At 46.8% G+C, this 16649-nt stretch overlaps 1 protein-coding gene across 5 annotated transcripts in view; it reads right to left on the reverse strand.

The window, feature by feature from the left end:
- Window positions 1–2328: 2328 nt before the first annotated feature.
- Window positions 2329–16649, reverse strand: part of LOC117350893 (insulin receptor substrate 1-B-like) — a 31583-nt gene continuing 17262 nt past the window's right edge. For 4 of the 5 annotated variants that reach the window (XM_033925598.1, XM_033925602.1, XM_033925601.1 and 1 more), the window contains exons 2-3: window positions 12826–15525; window positions 2329–2469 (exon numbers count right to left, since the gene is read on the reverse strand). In XM_033925598.1, the coding sequence (XP_033781489.1) occupies window positions 2462–2469; window positions 12826–15525 (2708 nt within the window). In that variant the 3' untranslated portion in view covers window positions 2329–2461. The remainder of the gene's footprint in view (window positions 2470–12825; window positions 15526–16649) is intronic. The other variant, XM_033925599.1, reaches the window with a different exon arrangement.

A 16649-nucleotide genomic window follows, 5' to 3' on the forward strand; every position in this document is an offset into this window, starting at 1 on the left:
ATGTTTTAGAACTGGACACATAATCAGTCTCCTATGAGTCTCCCTAAATATTAGGGTGCCAAAGTCGGGCCAGAGCCAGAAAAAGTGCTTGAATCAGCCATTGTGAAGGCAGGATGAAGGAGGCTCTTTACTGCATGCTGAAACACTTCAGTTCTAATTTGCCTACTACAAGGGGACTCCAAGACCCATAATGCAAAAGATGTTGGTGTTAAAACGGGCCTGGCTTAGCCTGGATGTAGCCAAGATGGAACCACCTAGAGCAGTGGTTCCCAAACCTGTCCTGGGGGACCCCCAGCCAGTCAGGTTTTCAAGATATCCCTAATGAATATGCATGAGAGAGATTTGCATACCTGTCACTTCCATTATATGCAAATCTCTCTCATGCATATTCATTAGGGATATCTTGAAAACCTGACTGGCTTGGGGGTCCCCCAGGACAGGTTTGGGAACCACTGACCTAGAGAGCGTACAGCTCAGGGGTAGGCAATTCCGGTCCTCGAGAGCCGGAGCCAGGTCAGGTTTTCAGGATATCCACAGTACATATGCACAAGCTAGAATTTGCATCTCACGGAGGCAGTGCATGCAAATCCATCTCATACATATTCATTGTGGATATCCTGAAAACCTGACCTGGCTCCGGCTCTCGAGGACCGGAATTACCTACCCCTGGTATAGCTCAAATGGGGTGGGGGTGGGGGGTATAATTCAGCCTTATCAATGGAGGTAGTTTCAGTGAAGGGACAGACAATAAAGTAAACAGAAAAAAAAAATCAATACATGCCAGTATGATATTTGCTGGGTATAATGCCACTTGCGACCCCACCCACTATTGCAAGAAACTTCCAAACCGTGAGCACTAACTCTAGAGCCGACATGGACAACTCCGGTCCTCGAGGGCCGGAATCCGATCGGGTTTTCAGGATTTCCCCCAGTGAATTTGCATGCAAATAGATCTCGCGCATATTCATTGGGGAAATCCTGAAAACCCGATTGGCCCACGAGGACCGGAGTTGCCCATGTCTGCTCTAGAGTTAAAGTGTTGACGGTTTGGAAGTTTCTGGCAATAGTGAGTGGGTCGCAAGTGGCATTATACCCAACAAATATAATACAGTATTGCTGTTTATTGATTTTTCTGTTTACTTTATTGACTCCAGTCTCTCTGCTTCAGTGGATTTGTTAGCTTATATAAAGTAATACACTTCAGAGAGTTGATCACTCTGAAATACATTTAAAATCATCAAGTGAGATTATTCCTTTTCACATTATTTTTGTCTTTAGGACTTCAGCAGCAGTTTTAAGGCAAAACCACTGAAAATACAGTTAGATACCTTTGGTAGAAGGTGCGAGTTATTTTTCTAATCTTCCCTCCAAATCATCAAAATAGACCTCAGCAGGCCCAAAGTTGAACAACCATCTCTAAATACATCTTATAATTCATCATTTGTGTGTCTTTTTTGTTGGGGGGGGGGTTAGAGGAGGAGGAAGAGGAAACGGGTGAAGCAAACATCGGGCCATTTTACAAAGTCGTGGTAGGGAGTCCCCGGCCTGGCAAATGCGACACGGGCCACAGGAACTTCGCGTTTGCCCGGCGGTAATCGCTACCGCAGCTAGGTAAAAAGGAGCCCGCTGTAGGAGACTGAATGGGAGAATCCTATTTCATATTCTTATTAACGGCCAGTTCCAAATAATCTCACAGAAGAATCACATTTGTTTGATTATATGGTTGAAACTCTTAAAAATGAGAGCCAGATTAGAAGAAACATTTTTTTAACCTTCGCATCCTAGGCTACAACTTTATCTAAGGGGGGCAGCTAATACTCCCGTCTCCTACTCCTTTATTCCCCATCTCCAACATTAAAATATATATATCTTTTCTTGAGAACATTACAGTTTTGCAGAAATGTATACAACACATCAGTTCCAGAAGCGAGGGAAGACACTTCCCTCAAGGACCACCCTGGACAGATTCCCCCCCCCCCCCCCTCAATTTCTTAGTCCGTAAGAGAGGAGGGTAAAGAGTCCAGACAGCATCAAAGGGAACATTCCAGAAAAGGCTGCTTTCAATTTGCAAGAAATAAAAGGCACTTCCCTGCAAAAAAAAAAAAACCAAAAAAAAAAACCAACCAACATAATACACAAATGAAAATGATTAAGTTCAAAAGTGGGCTATGACACCCAACACTTTGGCCTTTGAAAACATTTCGAGGCACAGATCTTGGCAACGGAAAAGCTCTCAGCGCAGGCAAAAAAAAAAAAAAAGTGAACAAAAATTATCAAAGGAAAACAAATTCACAAAGAAGATGGAAAGGCACAGAACCAAATTCAGAGGCTTGTCTTCTTTCTCTTGGAGGAGGGTGGGCTGCATCCCTTCCCCCACCGACTTTTCTGTTTTGCACGGTTCTCCGGTATCATCACCGACGTGAAGGCAGGCAGGCAGCCGACAATTTTCTGCAGAAGGAAATCAGCATTCTTCAGAGAAAGAAGAAAAAAAAATAATAATCATCGATTAGCATGGATACCAAAGAGAAATTTATAGAACTGCAATTTAGCACATGAACTAAAGCTGATAGGCTTCTAATAACACATTACACGGATCTGACGAAATCATCCTGAGCACTGGCAGCCTTTAATAAAAGCAGCTCAAAACAGTCAGGCAGACAGACAGACGGAGAAGATATTGCCAAAATACACTAGGCACCCCGCCCAGCTAATACAGCACAGCCATTGCACAAACTGCACTCCTCTGACCCTGCTGTCCTGGGATTGCTGCCGTGTGGTGCCGAGACTCCCAAGGTGCACTGGCGGAGCTGTAGGAGGTGCGCTACTCCGAGAAAAATAAAATAGTCCCTCTTCTTATCTCGCAGAAGCACCTGGTCACAGACGCCCTCCATCCTAACTGTCTGCACCCGCCAGTGTTTCCAATTTAGCCACCCAACCAGAACAAGGCCAGACTCTGAAACCAACCAGCGGGAGGCAAACAGTACAGGAGGGCAGAGCCCTGAGGTGTGAGAACCATAAATTTATTTTGAAATCTCTGCACACTAAGCAAATGGTACTCATGAGTTTTTAATTAAGAGACAGCTCGTTATCCTGGTGCAAGAGCAGAGGCAGCTTTGTGTATCCGCATTGGATCTGGATTAGAGAATGACACGGGGACAAATTTTTCCTCGTCCCCGTCCTAGTCCTGCAAGCTCCATCCTCATCTGCACAAGCCTCAGACACTTTAAAATCATTAAGTAGCAACCTTCTAGAGCTCAGATTGTGATGTCATAATGCCTCATTCCACCAATGCCTAAGCTCCGTTCTCATCTGCGCAAGCCTCAAACCCTTTAAAATCCTAAATTGCAACATTCTAGAGCTGAGATTGTGATGTCATAATGCCCCATTCCACCAATGCCTAAGCTCCGTCCTCATCCGCACAAGCCTCAAACCCTTTAAAATCATAGGTGTTTTCAAGGCTTGTGCGGTTAAGGCAGCGCTTGCAGTAACGGGACAGGGGACAGTGACAAAACTCATGGGGACAGGACGGGGAAATTGAGTTCCTGCGGGGGATGGGGGAAAAATTTGGCTCCCTGTCATTCTCTTAACGGGGGTCTCTATGCTACAGACTGGCAGGTCACGCAAGGAGCCTGGAAGCTGGGCCGGCAAGTGTTACAGCTCAGCTCCAGGCTGCACTACAGAAACAGGAGAAATGAATGGCTCTCCCAGCAAGGCACTCGGATAATGCAGCTGCTGCTGCAATAAATCACAGCTCAGGCACCTAATCAGAGCTCTGGCACCCTTGGCCTCCTTGCTTCCCGAGCAGTTACATTTATAAGCAAGGGCAGGCTATAGGGTCTTTTCGTGGGGTTTGGGTTTCAGCTCTAAAGAGTAATTTGGAGATGGCCAACCGTGCTTCCTTTACGTAATCTCCATCAGGCATCCAACAAAGAACAGTGACTGCAGGAAGCGTGTGGCAAAGCACCTCTATATAAAGTGACCGATTCATAATCAACAACCCACTTTGCAATTCTGTCTGCTTAGGGTGTGATGGTGTGAACATGAAGGATCAGTGCCACAAGGCCTAAGCTCTGACTGATGCAATTTCTTGGCCACGACGGGGGGTTGGGATTTTTTTTTCCCCTCAACTTCCATGTGTGAGGAGGAGCCGTGGAAGACTGAGGGATCCGTGCTGGTAGCACTGGCGGGATGAGAGCTCACGGCAAGGAAGACGGAATGAGAGAGATGCACAGAGAGAGGGAAAAAAAAAAGGGACAAGCAAAAGGAGGAAATGGCCAGAGACGGGGGAAAGGAAGGAGGAGGTTGCGCCACAAAATCTGGGCTAGTTTCCCAGGTTCACTTTCCTAAATTAGAAAGCCTGGGAGCAGACGGTAGTCGGAGCAGTAATAAGGAGCATTTACACACACTGCCTTTGTGTTCAAAGCTTAAATTAAAAGTTACATTTTCTAAAATTATAGCAAACAAAAAGAGCTCACACAGCGTAGTTGTGACTCTTATGGGGACCACCAAATACTATGTACCAGGCAAAGTACCAGCACCACGGAACAGCACACAGATCCATGTAACCCAGCATAAAGAGACCCTGCCCTACCCAATACAAGACATAGAAATACGATGGCACAAAAAGGCCAAATGGCTCATCCAGTCTGCCCATGCGCAGTAGCCATTATCTCCTCCTCTCCCTATTGGCTAAGGCTCTTTTCTCTTGCATTGTGATGTCATAGAGCTTTATGGTTAAAGAAACATGATGGCAGATAAAAGTCTGCCCATGCACAGTAAGCATTATCTCCTCCTCTCCCTATTGGCCAAGGCTCTTTACACTTGCATTGTGATGTCATAGAACTTTATGATTATAGAGACATGATGGCAGATAAAGGCCAAATGGCCCATCCAGTCTGCCCATGCGCAGTAAGCATTATCTCCTCCTCTCCCTATTGGCCAAGGCTCTTTACACCTGCATTGTGATGTCATAGAACTTTATGATTATAGAGACATGATGGCAGATAAAGGCCAAATAGTCCATCCAGTCTGCCCATTCACAGTAACCGTTATCGCTTCCTCTCTAAGAGATCCCACATGCCTATCCCAGGCTTTCTTGAATTCAGACACAGTCTCTGTCTCCACTACTTATTCCAGGAGACTTACAAAGGGTGGTAGATGCGTGGAAGTATTTCCTTAGATTACTTCTCAGCCTATCACCTCTTAACTTCATTCCAGAGCTTCCTTTCAGACGAAAGTGACTCGACTCATGTGCATTTACACCACGTAGATATTTAAACAATTCCATTCCACTCCTGAGCCTAGTACAGAAGAACTTCATAGGTTTCATGGCAGATGAGGAAAACGTTGTCTGTGAAAGTATGCCAGAGGTATGCGATTGAATTTTGTGTTAAACTTGAAAAGAGCAGCAATAAAACTCTTGAAACGTCCCAACCCTGGGGGAAACCCCCCCCCCAAAAAAAAAAAAAACAACCTCACGGAAAGAAGTGAAAAATGCCACAGCCACAACACTGAAAGTCATGTCGCAAAACGTCTTTGATGAATCGTTTTTGAAACGCTGTAAAAAAAAAAAAAAAAATTTTTTTTTTTTTAATGTATTGAATGCAAAGGACGCTACCTACTTTTCTATCAGCTCTCGTATATCTAATAAATGAAAAGTTCCATTAAATGATTTCCATGAAGGTTTATTTAGCGGGTAGGAAGTCAAAGTCGTATAGGGAAGGCTAAAAATAGCCTGCAGTTCCCAGGGAAGGGAAAAGTAGAAAGCCAGAATGCCGCTGCTAGAACCGAAACCTTACATAAGAACATAATTGCCACTGCTGGGTCAGACCAGTGGTCCATCATGCCCGGCAGCCCGCTCCCGCGGCGGCCCCTGGGCCAAGCACCTGAGCCCTAACCGAGACCAGCCCTACCTGCGTACGTTCCAGTTCCGCAGGAACTTGTCTAACTTTGTCTTGAATCCCTGGAGGGTGTTTTCCCCTACGACAGCCTCCGGAAGAGCGTTCCAGTTTTCCACCACTCTCTGGGTGAAAAAGAACTTCCTTACGTTTGCACGGAATCTATCCCCTTTTAACTTTAGAGAGTGCCCTCACGTTTTCTCCCTACCTTGGAGAGGGTGAACAACCTGTCCTTATCTACTAAGTCTATTCCCTTCATTATCTTGAAGGTTTCAATCATGTCCCTTCTCAGTCTCCTCTTTTCAAGGGAGAAGAGGCCCAATTTCTCTAATCTCTCACTGTACGACAAACGTCCTGTTTATACGAGACAAGGCCCAAATTGTACTCTTATCGGGGAACTGAGGCACCTTCAAAGAGCCCCCATGTCTAATCAAACCGTATGACTAATTGCTCTTGGGGTATTTAGAACATAAGAACATAAGAAATGCCATCTCCGGATCAGACCTTAGGTCCATCAAGTCCGGCGATCCGCACACGCGGAGGCCCTGCCAGGTGTACACCTGTCATAATTTATAGTCCACCATATCCTTATATGCCTCTCTTAAGGAGATATGCATCTAGTTTGCTCTTGAAGCCTAGGACGGTCGATTCCGCAATAATCTCATCTGGGAGGGCATTCCAGGTGTCAACCACTCTCTGAGTGAAGCAGAACTTCCTGACATTAGTCCTGAACCTGTCCCCCCTTAGCTTCATTTCATGTCCTCTAGTCCGTGTCAAATTGGACAATGTAAATAATCTTCTCTGCTCTATTTTGTCGATTCCTTTCAGTATTTTGAAGGTCTCGATCATATCCCCACGCAGTCTCCTTTTCTCAAGGGAGAACAATCCTAGTGTTATAAGTCTGTCCTCGTATTCCAGTTTCTCCATACCCTTCACCAGTTTTGTTGCTCGTCTCTGCACCCTCTCCAGCAGTTTTATATCCTTCTTTAGGTAGGGAGACCAATGTTGGACGCATGTCCTCTACAGAACTAGCATATTATTCCATGATATCAAAGAAAGACTTACTACGGTCCCTAACCCAAAACCACATCTGACTTCTCTGCACATTACATTTTTTTTACCTTACAGACCTCTAATTAACAAGCCTCCCAGGGAAAGACAAGAAGTCTTTGACTTTAAAGGATTCAGCCCAGTCTGGCATCTTGGCCCCGGCCTCAAACCATAGCGAGCTGTAATGGGCGATGAGAGCAAAAACAGCAACATGTTATATAATTAAATTTATGTATTCATCATTTGTTCCAAGGTACAGATCCAGAGCGTGCAAGTAGCTACAGGCAGGTCTGCGAGACAGGGCCGTCTAGAATACAAAAGCACAATTTTCCAATGTTGCTGGAAAGAGTCCACAGCCCTTGGCCCAAGATCGTCCTCTTGTAAGGTAACCAAGATTTCAGCTCATCAGAACAGGTCGAGCTCAGCCTAGTGTTACCCATCCCTCTTCCAGTGCATCTATGGACTTGTAGTTAGACCATCGGACATTCAGCGCTATTTAACCGCCAAGGAATGACTCCTGACTGGTTAAATAGTGCTTATTCAGTGTGAGATGGTAGCTGAATATCAGAGTTTAGCAGCTAGCTTGGTCACTGGCTATGTCGTGCAACATAGCTGGTTTGCATCAACATTCGTTGACTGACCAGCTTTGTTGAATAGCTGTATAGGTGGAGGGGAATAATAAAAAAAAAAGTCTAAGTCCAATTTGGAGTACTGAGCAGTAGAGGACTGAGGGGTCTCTCTCCTCTTTAATTCATGAAGAGACTCCATAATTAACTTCAGCAGCGCTGCCGGCTTAAAATAGCCTGCACATAGTCAGGTCCTCTCTAGGATCCAGGGCTGCCCCTGATCGAAGTCTGTGTCTACTAGGTGAGAAGCAAGAATCCCTGACTGAGGGCCTAGACTGGGTCAGTACAGAAAATAGATGCAGAATTCACGTCATCTCCGGTCTCCTTTGACTGGATCCCTGCCTCTTGCACAGGGCTCTGCTGAGGGGAAAATAAAATGCTCTTAGGGTGGGGAACCCCTGGTACAACCAGCACTGTGACTCCCGAGAAGTCACTGTGGCCGCTGTAATTCAAATATGCTTCGTACATCATACTGATAAATTCTGGAGCAAAACGCTGTCCAGGGTGCTCATAAGGACCCTGCGGGTGCTTCTGGGGGTTTGCCGACAGATGCATGGCTGCACTTCGCCAGGGACACACTTTCTCCATTTCCCCACTCCGACTGGGATTCCAGACTTGGCCCTCAGGCTATCTGCAATCCCATACCTCCAGAGGGACTAGGGGAAGCTAAGCCAGTGGCTCCCGTCCCCCCCTTTTGTTTGCACAAATCTGGCATGAATCCAAGGTACTGTATATGGGACAGAGGAGTCCATCTAGCACAATTTTGAGTCAATTTAAGGAAGACAGAGGCTTTTTATTTCAAAATTGGAAAATTCAAGATGGCCACCACAACAGCAGCAATTTTGGCACTAAAACCAGCCCGTGGGAGCTAAATGGGGACTCAAAAAATTCAGAAATTATGATTTTAGGGGTGGGGGGACCCTGTCCCTACCTACAGAAACCACCCAAAATCAATTTTAGAAACACACACACACATCCAATTTTGTCTGATAGGCTCTTCAGCATTTAGTGCTGTGCTGGGAGCTGCTTAGGCTGGAACTGCAGACAGACAGAAAGAAGCAGCTCTGCTTCAGACAAGCCTGGAAAGCTGACCGCTCGTTTCTTCAGATTGCTCAACAGTCCCCCAACCAGACTGGAACCTCAACCCCCCACTGAAGCTGGTGCAGGTACGAACAGGGAGAGGAAACAGTCAGCCCTGATCTCGGTGAAAACCTCCATGGAGCTCCTCAATCTGCGTTCAAGCTCTCTGCAGACAAAACCTGGAGTGAGCCTTGCTCTCAAGGGAACGGCTCCTGAGCACTTGGAACTGTTAATGCAGGCTGTCCCTTGGCTATAGAATTCTACCCTTAAAAAAAAAAAAAAAAAAAAAAAAAAAAAGAGTCTGCGTCCTTCCACGGCCAGAGATGTCCCGAAACCGAGAGCCTCTACAGCACTAAAAAGCCTCACAATCGGATAATAATATCCAAAATCAAAGAAAAACAAACATGAGCAGAAGAGACAGGCTCCTACCATCTCGCGGGTAGAGAGAGAAACTAGGAACTTGCAGGGCAGTGGAGTGGAGTGGAAAAATGTACAATGAGGCTCTCTACACAGGATCTCGCAACCAGGGATTGACTACCTGAGTGTTCAAGAATGAGGTGCCTATTGCACTAGAAACTATTATCCCAGATATCTCATTCCAGGAGAACTTTAAGCACTTACAAAAGCTGAAAAATATCCCAAAGGAACTTCTAAATTTCAGTCTAATTACCGAGGGCTAAAGCACATCATCCTCAGGGCTCTTAGCCTACGCAATGGTGGCAGAGTAAGTGTTAGGACAGTTAAAAGATAATGATAGACAAGAAGGGCCCCGAGCAACAGCTGCTCTCCCCTAAGTACTTAAATAAGAAATATTCAAATTCTGTTAACAGTTAACTGCCAACTTCTGCCGCTATCAGGAACTGAAGCAAGAGCAAGTCCTGTTGCACATAAGCTCAGCAGATCCTCCCTGCCAGACTGATGGGAAGTGCCAGCGTCCACTACAATCCCCCCCCCCACCCTTCTACAGCCACCAAAGGGTGGGCAAGGACAACTACCCCGTGTGCCAAGCTTGAAGGGACTCCAGGTCACTCTCGAGTCAGTCTACGAGCCTGAATAGGAAGGGGGAGCCCAAGAGAAAGCTCCCTGCCCGAGCTCTTTAGTTTGTTCAGCGGCTCCCCTGATGGTCCCCCCCCCCCCACCACCACCAACAGCGCCACGCAGTCCCAGGCTGCTCCACAGTCTTGGCAGGGGGCTGACAGCTGCCACTTCTTCTTTGCTTGTGCAATGTGTAACTGATCCTTTAATACAGGCTGCTTTGTGCCTAACCAGCATAAAGTTCTTTAACCACAGATTCCTTAAAATTTTTTTTTTTTAAAAAAGAAGTTTTTTAACATAACATTTGTTCAAAGCTGAGGTTTGGCCTCTCTGCTTTTCTTGGGAGCATATATATAGCTAACCCAGAGAAGGGGAAGAGAAATTGTATGATCAGAGATGAAGCAGTTTTTTGGGCCTGTGTAACTTTAGCTCACTGACAGTTTCCTGGAAATTCCTCCCGCTTCCACTTATGGGCCCAGACATCATAAAAGCGTCTTAAGAGCCACACAGTATCGAGGAGAGCCCCACAGTAGCATCTGACACCAATCACAGGTCCTCCACCCCCCCCCCCCACCAAGAACGTCATATTCCCCCCCCCCCATCATCTCCTTTTTCAAGCGCACGCACACTTAGAAGTCCTTCTGAAAGATAACTCAAGGATAGCTATGGTTTGTCCGTCACTTCCTTTGCTCCGTAACCAGGAAGTGACATCAGAAGGAGAGCCAGGGCTGGCGCGAGCAGCAGGTAGTCACGTTGCCCAATTCAGGGAAAACATGTTTGATTCGATTTGGCCTACTGAATTGATTTTTTTGATTTGATTTACTTTTCCCGCCCAATACAGGGGGGAAGGGGCTGGGGGGGGGGGGGGCTATGTGTCCGGGGTTTTTCTTTGTAAAAATATGGTAACCCTACCCCTGTAGAATCAATGCCCTACACATTAAGACGGTTCATAGTCATTCGCGCGCGAGACTTCAGCGCGCAGACATTTTGGCGCAAGACACCAGCGCGCCGCCTAAAAAGTGACTTTTAAAGAGCTCCGACATGGGGTGTGAGTGGAAACCCCCTCCCCCCCCCAAGTTTACTTCATACTCTTCGCGCTGCCATTGGGAGGGGTTGGAACCCTCCATTATAGAACTTAAGTTTTTCCCGATTTTTTAGGAAAAAGTTAAGTTTTCTCTATAATGTGGGGGGTTGCACCCCCAACACCCCCATCGGAACTCTTTAAAAGTCACTTTTTAGGCGGCGCGTTGGTGTCTTGCGCCGAATCGTTGGCGATGCAATGTCGGCACACTGAAGTCTCGCACGCTTTTGTCCCGTCACCCATTAACACAGCACCACCACCATTAATTGCTGAGGTAGAGAAGAGAGATAGAAAGAGGATAGAAGTTGGAAAAAAAAAAAATACGTCAGGGACCTCACTCCTGACAATGAGCTCGACGTACTACAAAAAATAACACACACAGATGTGTGTCTGTAGGCCATAGTATGGAAAGTGCAGAAACTCCCATAAAAAAAGTCTAAATAACCGATATCCTGTATCACAAGGGTAAATCAGATAACGATCCTTTAACTGCCCTGCTAGAACATGCCTCCTGTACCAGAAGCATGCCAGGGCAGGTTGCTATGCCAAGTTAAGAAAACAGAATTACACTGCTTTATTTAAAACAAGAGGAATTCTGTGCTGGGCCACCTGCCAGTCAACCCTTTACCCTACCTCCTACACCAGTGGTCCCCAACCCTGTCCTGGAGGACCACCAGCCAGCCAGCCAGGAAAGCCCTAATGAATATGCACGAGACACATTTGCATGCCTCTATTATATGCAAATCTCTCTCATGCATATTCATTAGGGCGATCCCCAAAACCCGACTGGCTGGTGATCATCCAGGACAGGGAACCACTAGCCTACACAGACTGCATTAAAGCCACAGTGCTGGAGAGAATTCAGTTGGGACCTAAAGTGTCAACACCGACCCACTGTTATTTCGGTCCTGAAAACCTATCACTATTGGCAAAGCAGGGATACAGGAAGGATATAGAGCTAGATGCACTAAAAATGGTCGTTAAGACCGTGCGGGGTCGCTGTGGACCAATTTTTAAACGGCGATCGATGTTCAAACGGTTTCCCCTGCAAATGAGTTTTGCAGAGGTCTGCCGTAATCCCATCCGATCAATCATTTAGAAGCCGGCAGGGGACGCCCCAAAGCAACCCCTGCCACTCAGCTGTTCGGGGCAGGAAGATTTTTTAAAAGTTTTTAATGGCACAGATGTGTTGCTTTTTTTCGGGTATTTTTTTTTTTTGGGGGGGGGGGTCAGCATTACTGGTTGATGTGTGCTTTTGTGATGTTAGACCAGCAATCAGATGGCTCATTTAAATATTAATGACCTCATTTTAATAGTAATGAGGTTGTTGGCATGGCAAAGCTGGAGTATGTACGAACGGACAGAAAACCACGCGGTGAGCCGTTTTGTTAAATCGGGTCAGCAAAATCTGGGTCGGTAGACGAGCAGAGCATTTAGTGCATCCAGGCCATAGTGCAGTTCAAAACAAGTTAATATAGTGTATAAATCATTTAACCCTTTCAGGACCAAGGGACATATTTGTCCCATAACTTTAAAATCCTATAAATTTTGATTGGGATAGTCTACAGTTCTAAATTTGATATGTACGGATTCCATATGATACTACCTTTATGTAAACAAACTGGTTCCGACATTCATTCATTAGCGTCGTTGCTAGATTGACGAGAAGATTCACTTGCCACACTGTCCATAAGCCAGAAGTGTGATTTTTTTAAATAAAAATAACGATATTTCACAAAAAAAATCAATTTTTTGGCATCTGCAAGCCCTTTTTACCATAAAAATGTCGTCAAAACCACAAAAATTGGCCTACGATCCTTATGGTCCTGAAAGGGTTAAAGGTCTCCAAACAACCCGCTGGGCAAGCACTGGCTCAACCAGAAAAAAAAAGTGCCCCCATAATGCCATGCTGGGACAATGGGTTAGCGATTTAAAAGGTGAGGCAGTACCTTAGTTAAGCCAACTCTCCCTCTTTGCAACCAAGTTCCAATTCAAAACGCTGACATGCCCCAATTCTACTTTAAAAAAAAAAACCAGCCCAAAAGCAAAAAGGTACCTGTACCATCCTTGCTATTCTTCTGGCTTCGGAGCTCTTCTGACTTGTCAAAGTCAATGCTGGCATAGGAGTTGAGACCAGCAACCCCGCAGCTGTTGCTGTGAAGCTGGACCCTTGCTTGCATAGGAGGGCCCTCCTGGAAACTGTCCTTGGCCAAATCCAAGTCTATGTAGTTCAAGCCATGTTCCAGGACCGCAGGGACGCAGCGCGGGACGCTTCCCGATCGTTCGCTTGCCGCTGTGGGCGTGGCGCCCGACTCGGCCTTGGACCAAACGTTCTCAAAAGAGGCAGAGCTGTGGCGCTTGGTATGATCAGCGTAAGGTACCGAGAGGGTAACCGTGCCAGCCGGCACAGACAAGAAGGTCTCGGAGCAGTGGCGCCTCCGACTCTGAGAGTCCACCCGAATCAATTTTGGACCCTGGCTGGGGTTGGGGCTGAGCCTCTGGGCAGAAAGGGGCCCCAGGTGTTCCATCAGGTTGGTTTCCGATTCTTTAGGTGAAGAGGACTTGGGAGTTTCAGCCCCTGCACTGAAGGCCATCTCTGTGTAGTCACTCAATGTGGGTGACTTGATTAAGGTAAGGCAGGATTCAGCGTTTTCTTGCCACAAACATTCCTCCACCATAGCCCCATAGGGTTTTCTCTGTGGCTTACTGTCCGTAATCGATTTTCCATGTATTTGAGAACAGCTGCTGGAAAGGCCCAAATCCATGTTCATATATTCAGAAGAGAGCGCCACTGTGGGCAAATCGTGGAAGCCTCCAATGCAGGAAACAGGGCGTGGGAGAGGTCGCCTGGGAGCTGCTGCCTTGAAAGCTATGCTAACGTACTCCCCTGGGCTCTTTGTTTCTGGAGGTAGTGGGGTCCCCCGAACCTTGGGAAGTGTGTTAGCTTTAGAGACATCAACGAAAAGGCTGACCGGCCGGTGTGCCTTCCCATTCTTGGGCACACAGCTTCCACCCTTCTGGGCGAGATAATGCCGCGACTGGCTGTAATTGTGGTGGTGATCTGGTTCATCCAGGCTGTCGCTACTAGTGGATGAAGAGCAGGAGAACTGACTAGAGGAGCTGGTGGATGGGTTGGAAGGACAGGCCATCATCTCAACCGAGGTGTGCTCGTGGCAGCATGGCAGTGAGTAGCATGAATAGACCATCTTAGGGGCATCATCTGCCAGGTGAGGGCTGACATCAGGTGGGGTGCTGGATGCTGAGCGGCTCAGAGGAGACATATTCATATAGTCACTACCAGACATTTTGCTATCGTTGCTGCCTACGGAGAACTTATCCGCATGAGCCCAGCTGCGGCGGTAGGCGATGATGTCTGGAGAGCAGCTCCCATTGGGAGACATCACCATGTAGCCACTGACCTCTGACCTGGTACCTTCAATATGCTGGGGAGGAGACACACTGTTGGACGTCATCGGCATATAGTCATCACTCTTGCCTTGGCCAACAGGCAAGATGCCTGGAAGCATGGCCATGTAGCCATTATCTGTAAGGCCAATCTTGCCAGTCTCTTGCTGAGCCTCCCCATGACTCATATCTACAGAATCTGGATCAGATGGCAACACTAGTTTGGCAGGAGGTGTGAAGGATTCCCTGCTCGGTGTCCGCACCATCCTGGTGTACTCTCCGCTGTCTTGTCTCTGAGGCATGTTCAATGTTACCCTCCCCAAAGATGCCTGCCTGTTCAGGTTCCGCTCCGTTTTCCCATCTCTGCCAGGTGTCCACTTTGACAATCGCCTATGGCACTGTCCTTCCTGAGAAAGGGAGCCTCGTATGGTCATACTAATGTAATTGAGGTTACTGTCTTCCAAAGATAAAGGCAGGTAGCTCAGCGGATCATAGGAGGGCCTGGAGTAGTCACTGGGACTGGATCCACACTCATCCGAGGATATAAAGCTGTAGTCATTGGGGGATTCAGAAACAGAGATGTTAGAGGTCTGGGTGTAGATGCAATCTGGACCAAGACTGTTAGTCCTGACTGGGCTAGATAGGGAGGCTGAAGAAGTTGAAGGCACTGGAGTAGACCTATTATTCACAGGAAGGTGAAGCTTAGTTCCTCCACTTCCCTTTAGGGACTTGGCACAAAGAGTAGGTGTAGAGCTAGCTGGGCTTTCCTCTTCCGAGGCTAGTCTGGATTCACCATTATCCTCAGTGGTCATACTCACCCTCTGGGCATCATGCTTGAGGGCTGGAGATGAACTGTGGGCTTCAGGTGGCACCCTGGACCTTCGGAAAAAACCCACTTGACTAGGAGGAGGGTTAGAATGGTGGCGACGAGGTGGCACGGATATAGGGTTGGAGGCAAGCGACTGGCTCTTACTACGAAGGCGGAACTCGTCACTTAGCGCTTTCATGGCTTCTAGGACAGTCTCATGCATGTTTTGGGCTACCACAGAGTCCTCAACCTGCATCCAAAACTCGCCAGGCCCAGTCACTGCGGAGCGGCCCACTTCAATGAAGAAGTAGTTTTCCGAGTGCCCGCATCGCCGGACATTCATGAGCTGGAGGACCACGGCTGCCGCATCAGTGTTCAGCTTCACAAAGTTGATAGTCTTGGCTGTGAGGCAGAGCCGGTAGACTCCCACCAAGTTCTTGGCCTGCCCTAGTCCTTTAGGTCGCAGGCTTACCTGCCAAACTTCCTTAAATGCTGGCCCTGGGGCAGGGATGCCGTACTGTCCATTCTCAGCAGGGCCTGTACCTGCATGGAAAGAGAAATAAGTAGATTAAAATATACTCTTCTACACATAGAACTCTTTCCTAAGTAGGGAGAAGGGAGAACAGAGCTTCCAACTCATATCCCTACTCCCCTCTGCTCACCACCCTGGCTAGCAGTTTAACCATCCCCTCCAACTGTAACTCCTCCCCTGGCATCCTTGTCCGTCTTGTTTAGATTGTAAGCTCATTCGAGCAGGGACTGTCTCTTTTGCGACTCTGTACAGTCCTGCGTACTCTGGTAGTACTCTAGAATTAATTAATAGTAGGAATAAAAACTGTGTCCAATTTTTGTCGATCATTTTCTTTTTTTTATTCGTAAAAGTTTGGAATGATCTTCCTTCTATAATTAGAGTTTCCTCTCATCTGTCCACTTTTCGTAAAGTACCGAAAACATATTTATTTCAGAAATTTACTAACGATCCTTCTTTTTCTAATAATCGATCATAAAAGATAAAATTCTGGCCTAAAAGATAGATCCCCCCTCTTTCACTAAGGTACGCTAACCGATAAGCATGCAAGATTCCCAAAAGAGAAATAGATTCCATGCTGCTTATCCCAGGAAGCAGCTGTGGATTCCTCCTCCCCCCCCCCCAACCCCAAGTCCAATCTTAACAGTTTGTGGACTTTTCTTTCAGGAACTTGTGAAAACCGTGGTTTGTTTTTGTTTTTTAAACCCTGCTACTCTAACAGCATTTACAACATTCCCTGGCCTTACTAGGATCTGCTCCTGGCCAAGTGTAGAACCCAGTTTAAACTTCTGTACTTAGAGATGCAGTGTGTGCAAACATTAATGCAAAACCAGATGAAACAAACAGATAACCAACACTACCTAGCCTACCTTGCCTTAATACTATAAACAAGAAGGGGGGAGGGGGAGGGGGGAATAAGAGGAGAAGGAAAAAGCATCCGCTCAGCAGAAATAAGTGCCAGAGGTTACAGAACAAGCTGGCAAGTAGACCAGGAAGAGAGAAGTGAAAAGAAGGAAAAGAAAGACCTGCAGTCCAGCCGATCTTGTGCTCTGCAGTGCTTTCACGGCCCTAGCATGCTCTTTCTGAAGTAATTAAGAATAGAGAAAAACCTCAACCTATCCTGGCCTTAAATTTGCTG

The sequence above is a fragment of the Geotrypetes seraphini genome, chromosome 16 (genome assembly GCF_902459505.1).
Source record: "Geotrypetes seraphini chromosome 16, aGeoSer1.1, whole genome shotgun sequence".
NCBI lineage: Eukaryota > Metazoa > Chordata > Amphibia > Gymnophiona > Dermophiidae > Geotrypetes > Geotrypetes seraphini.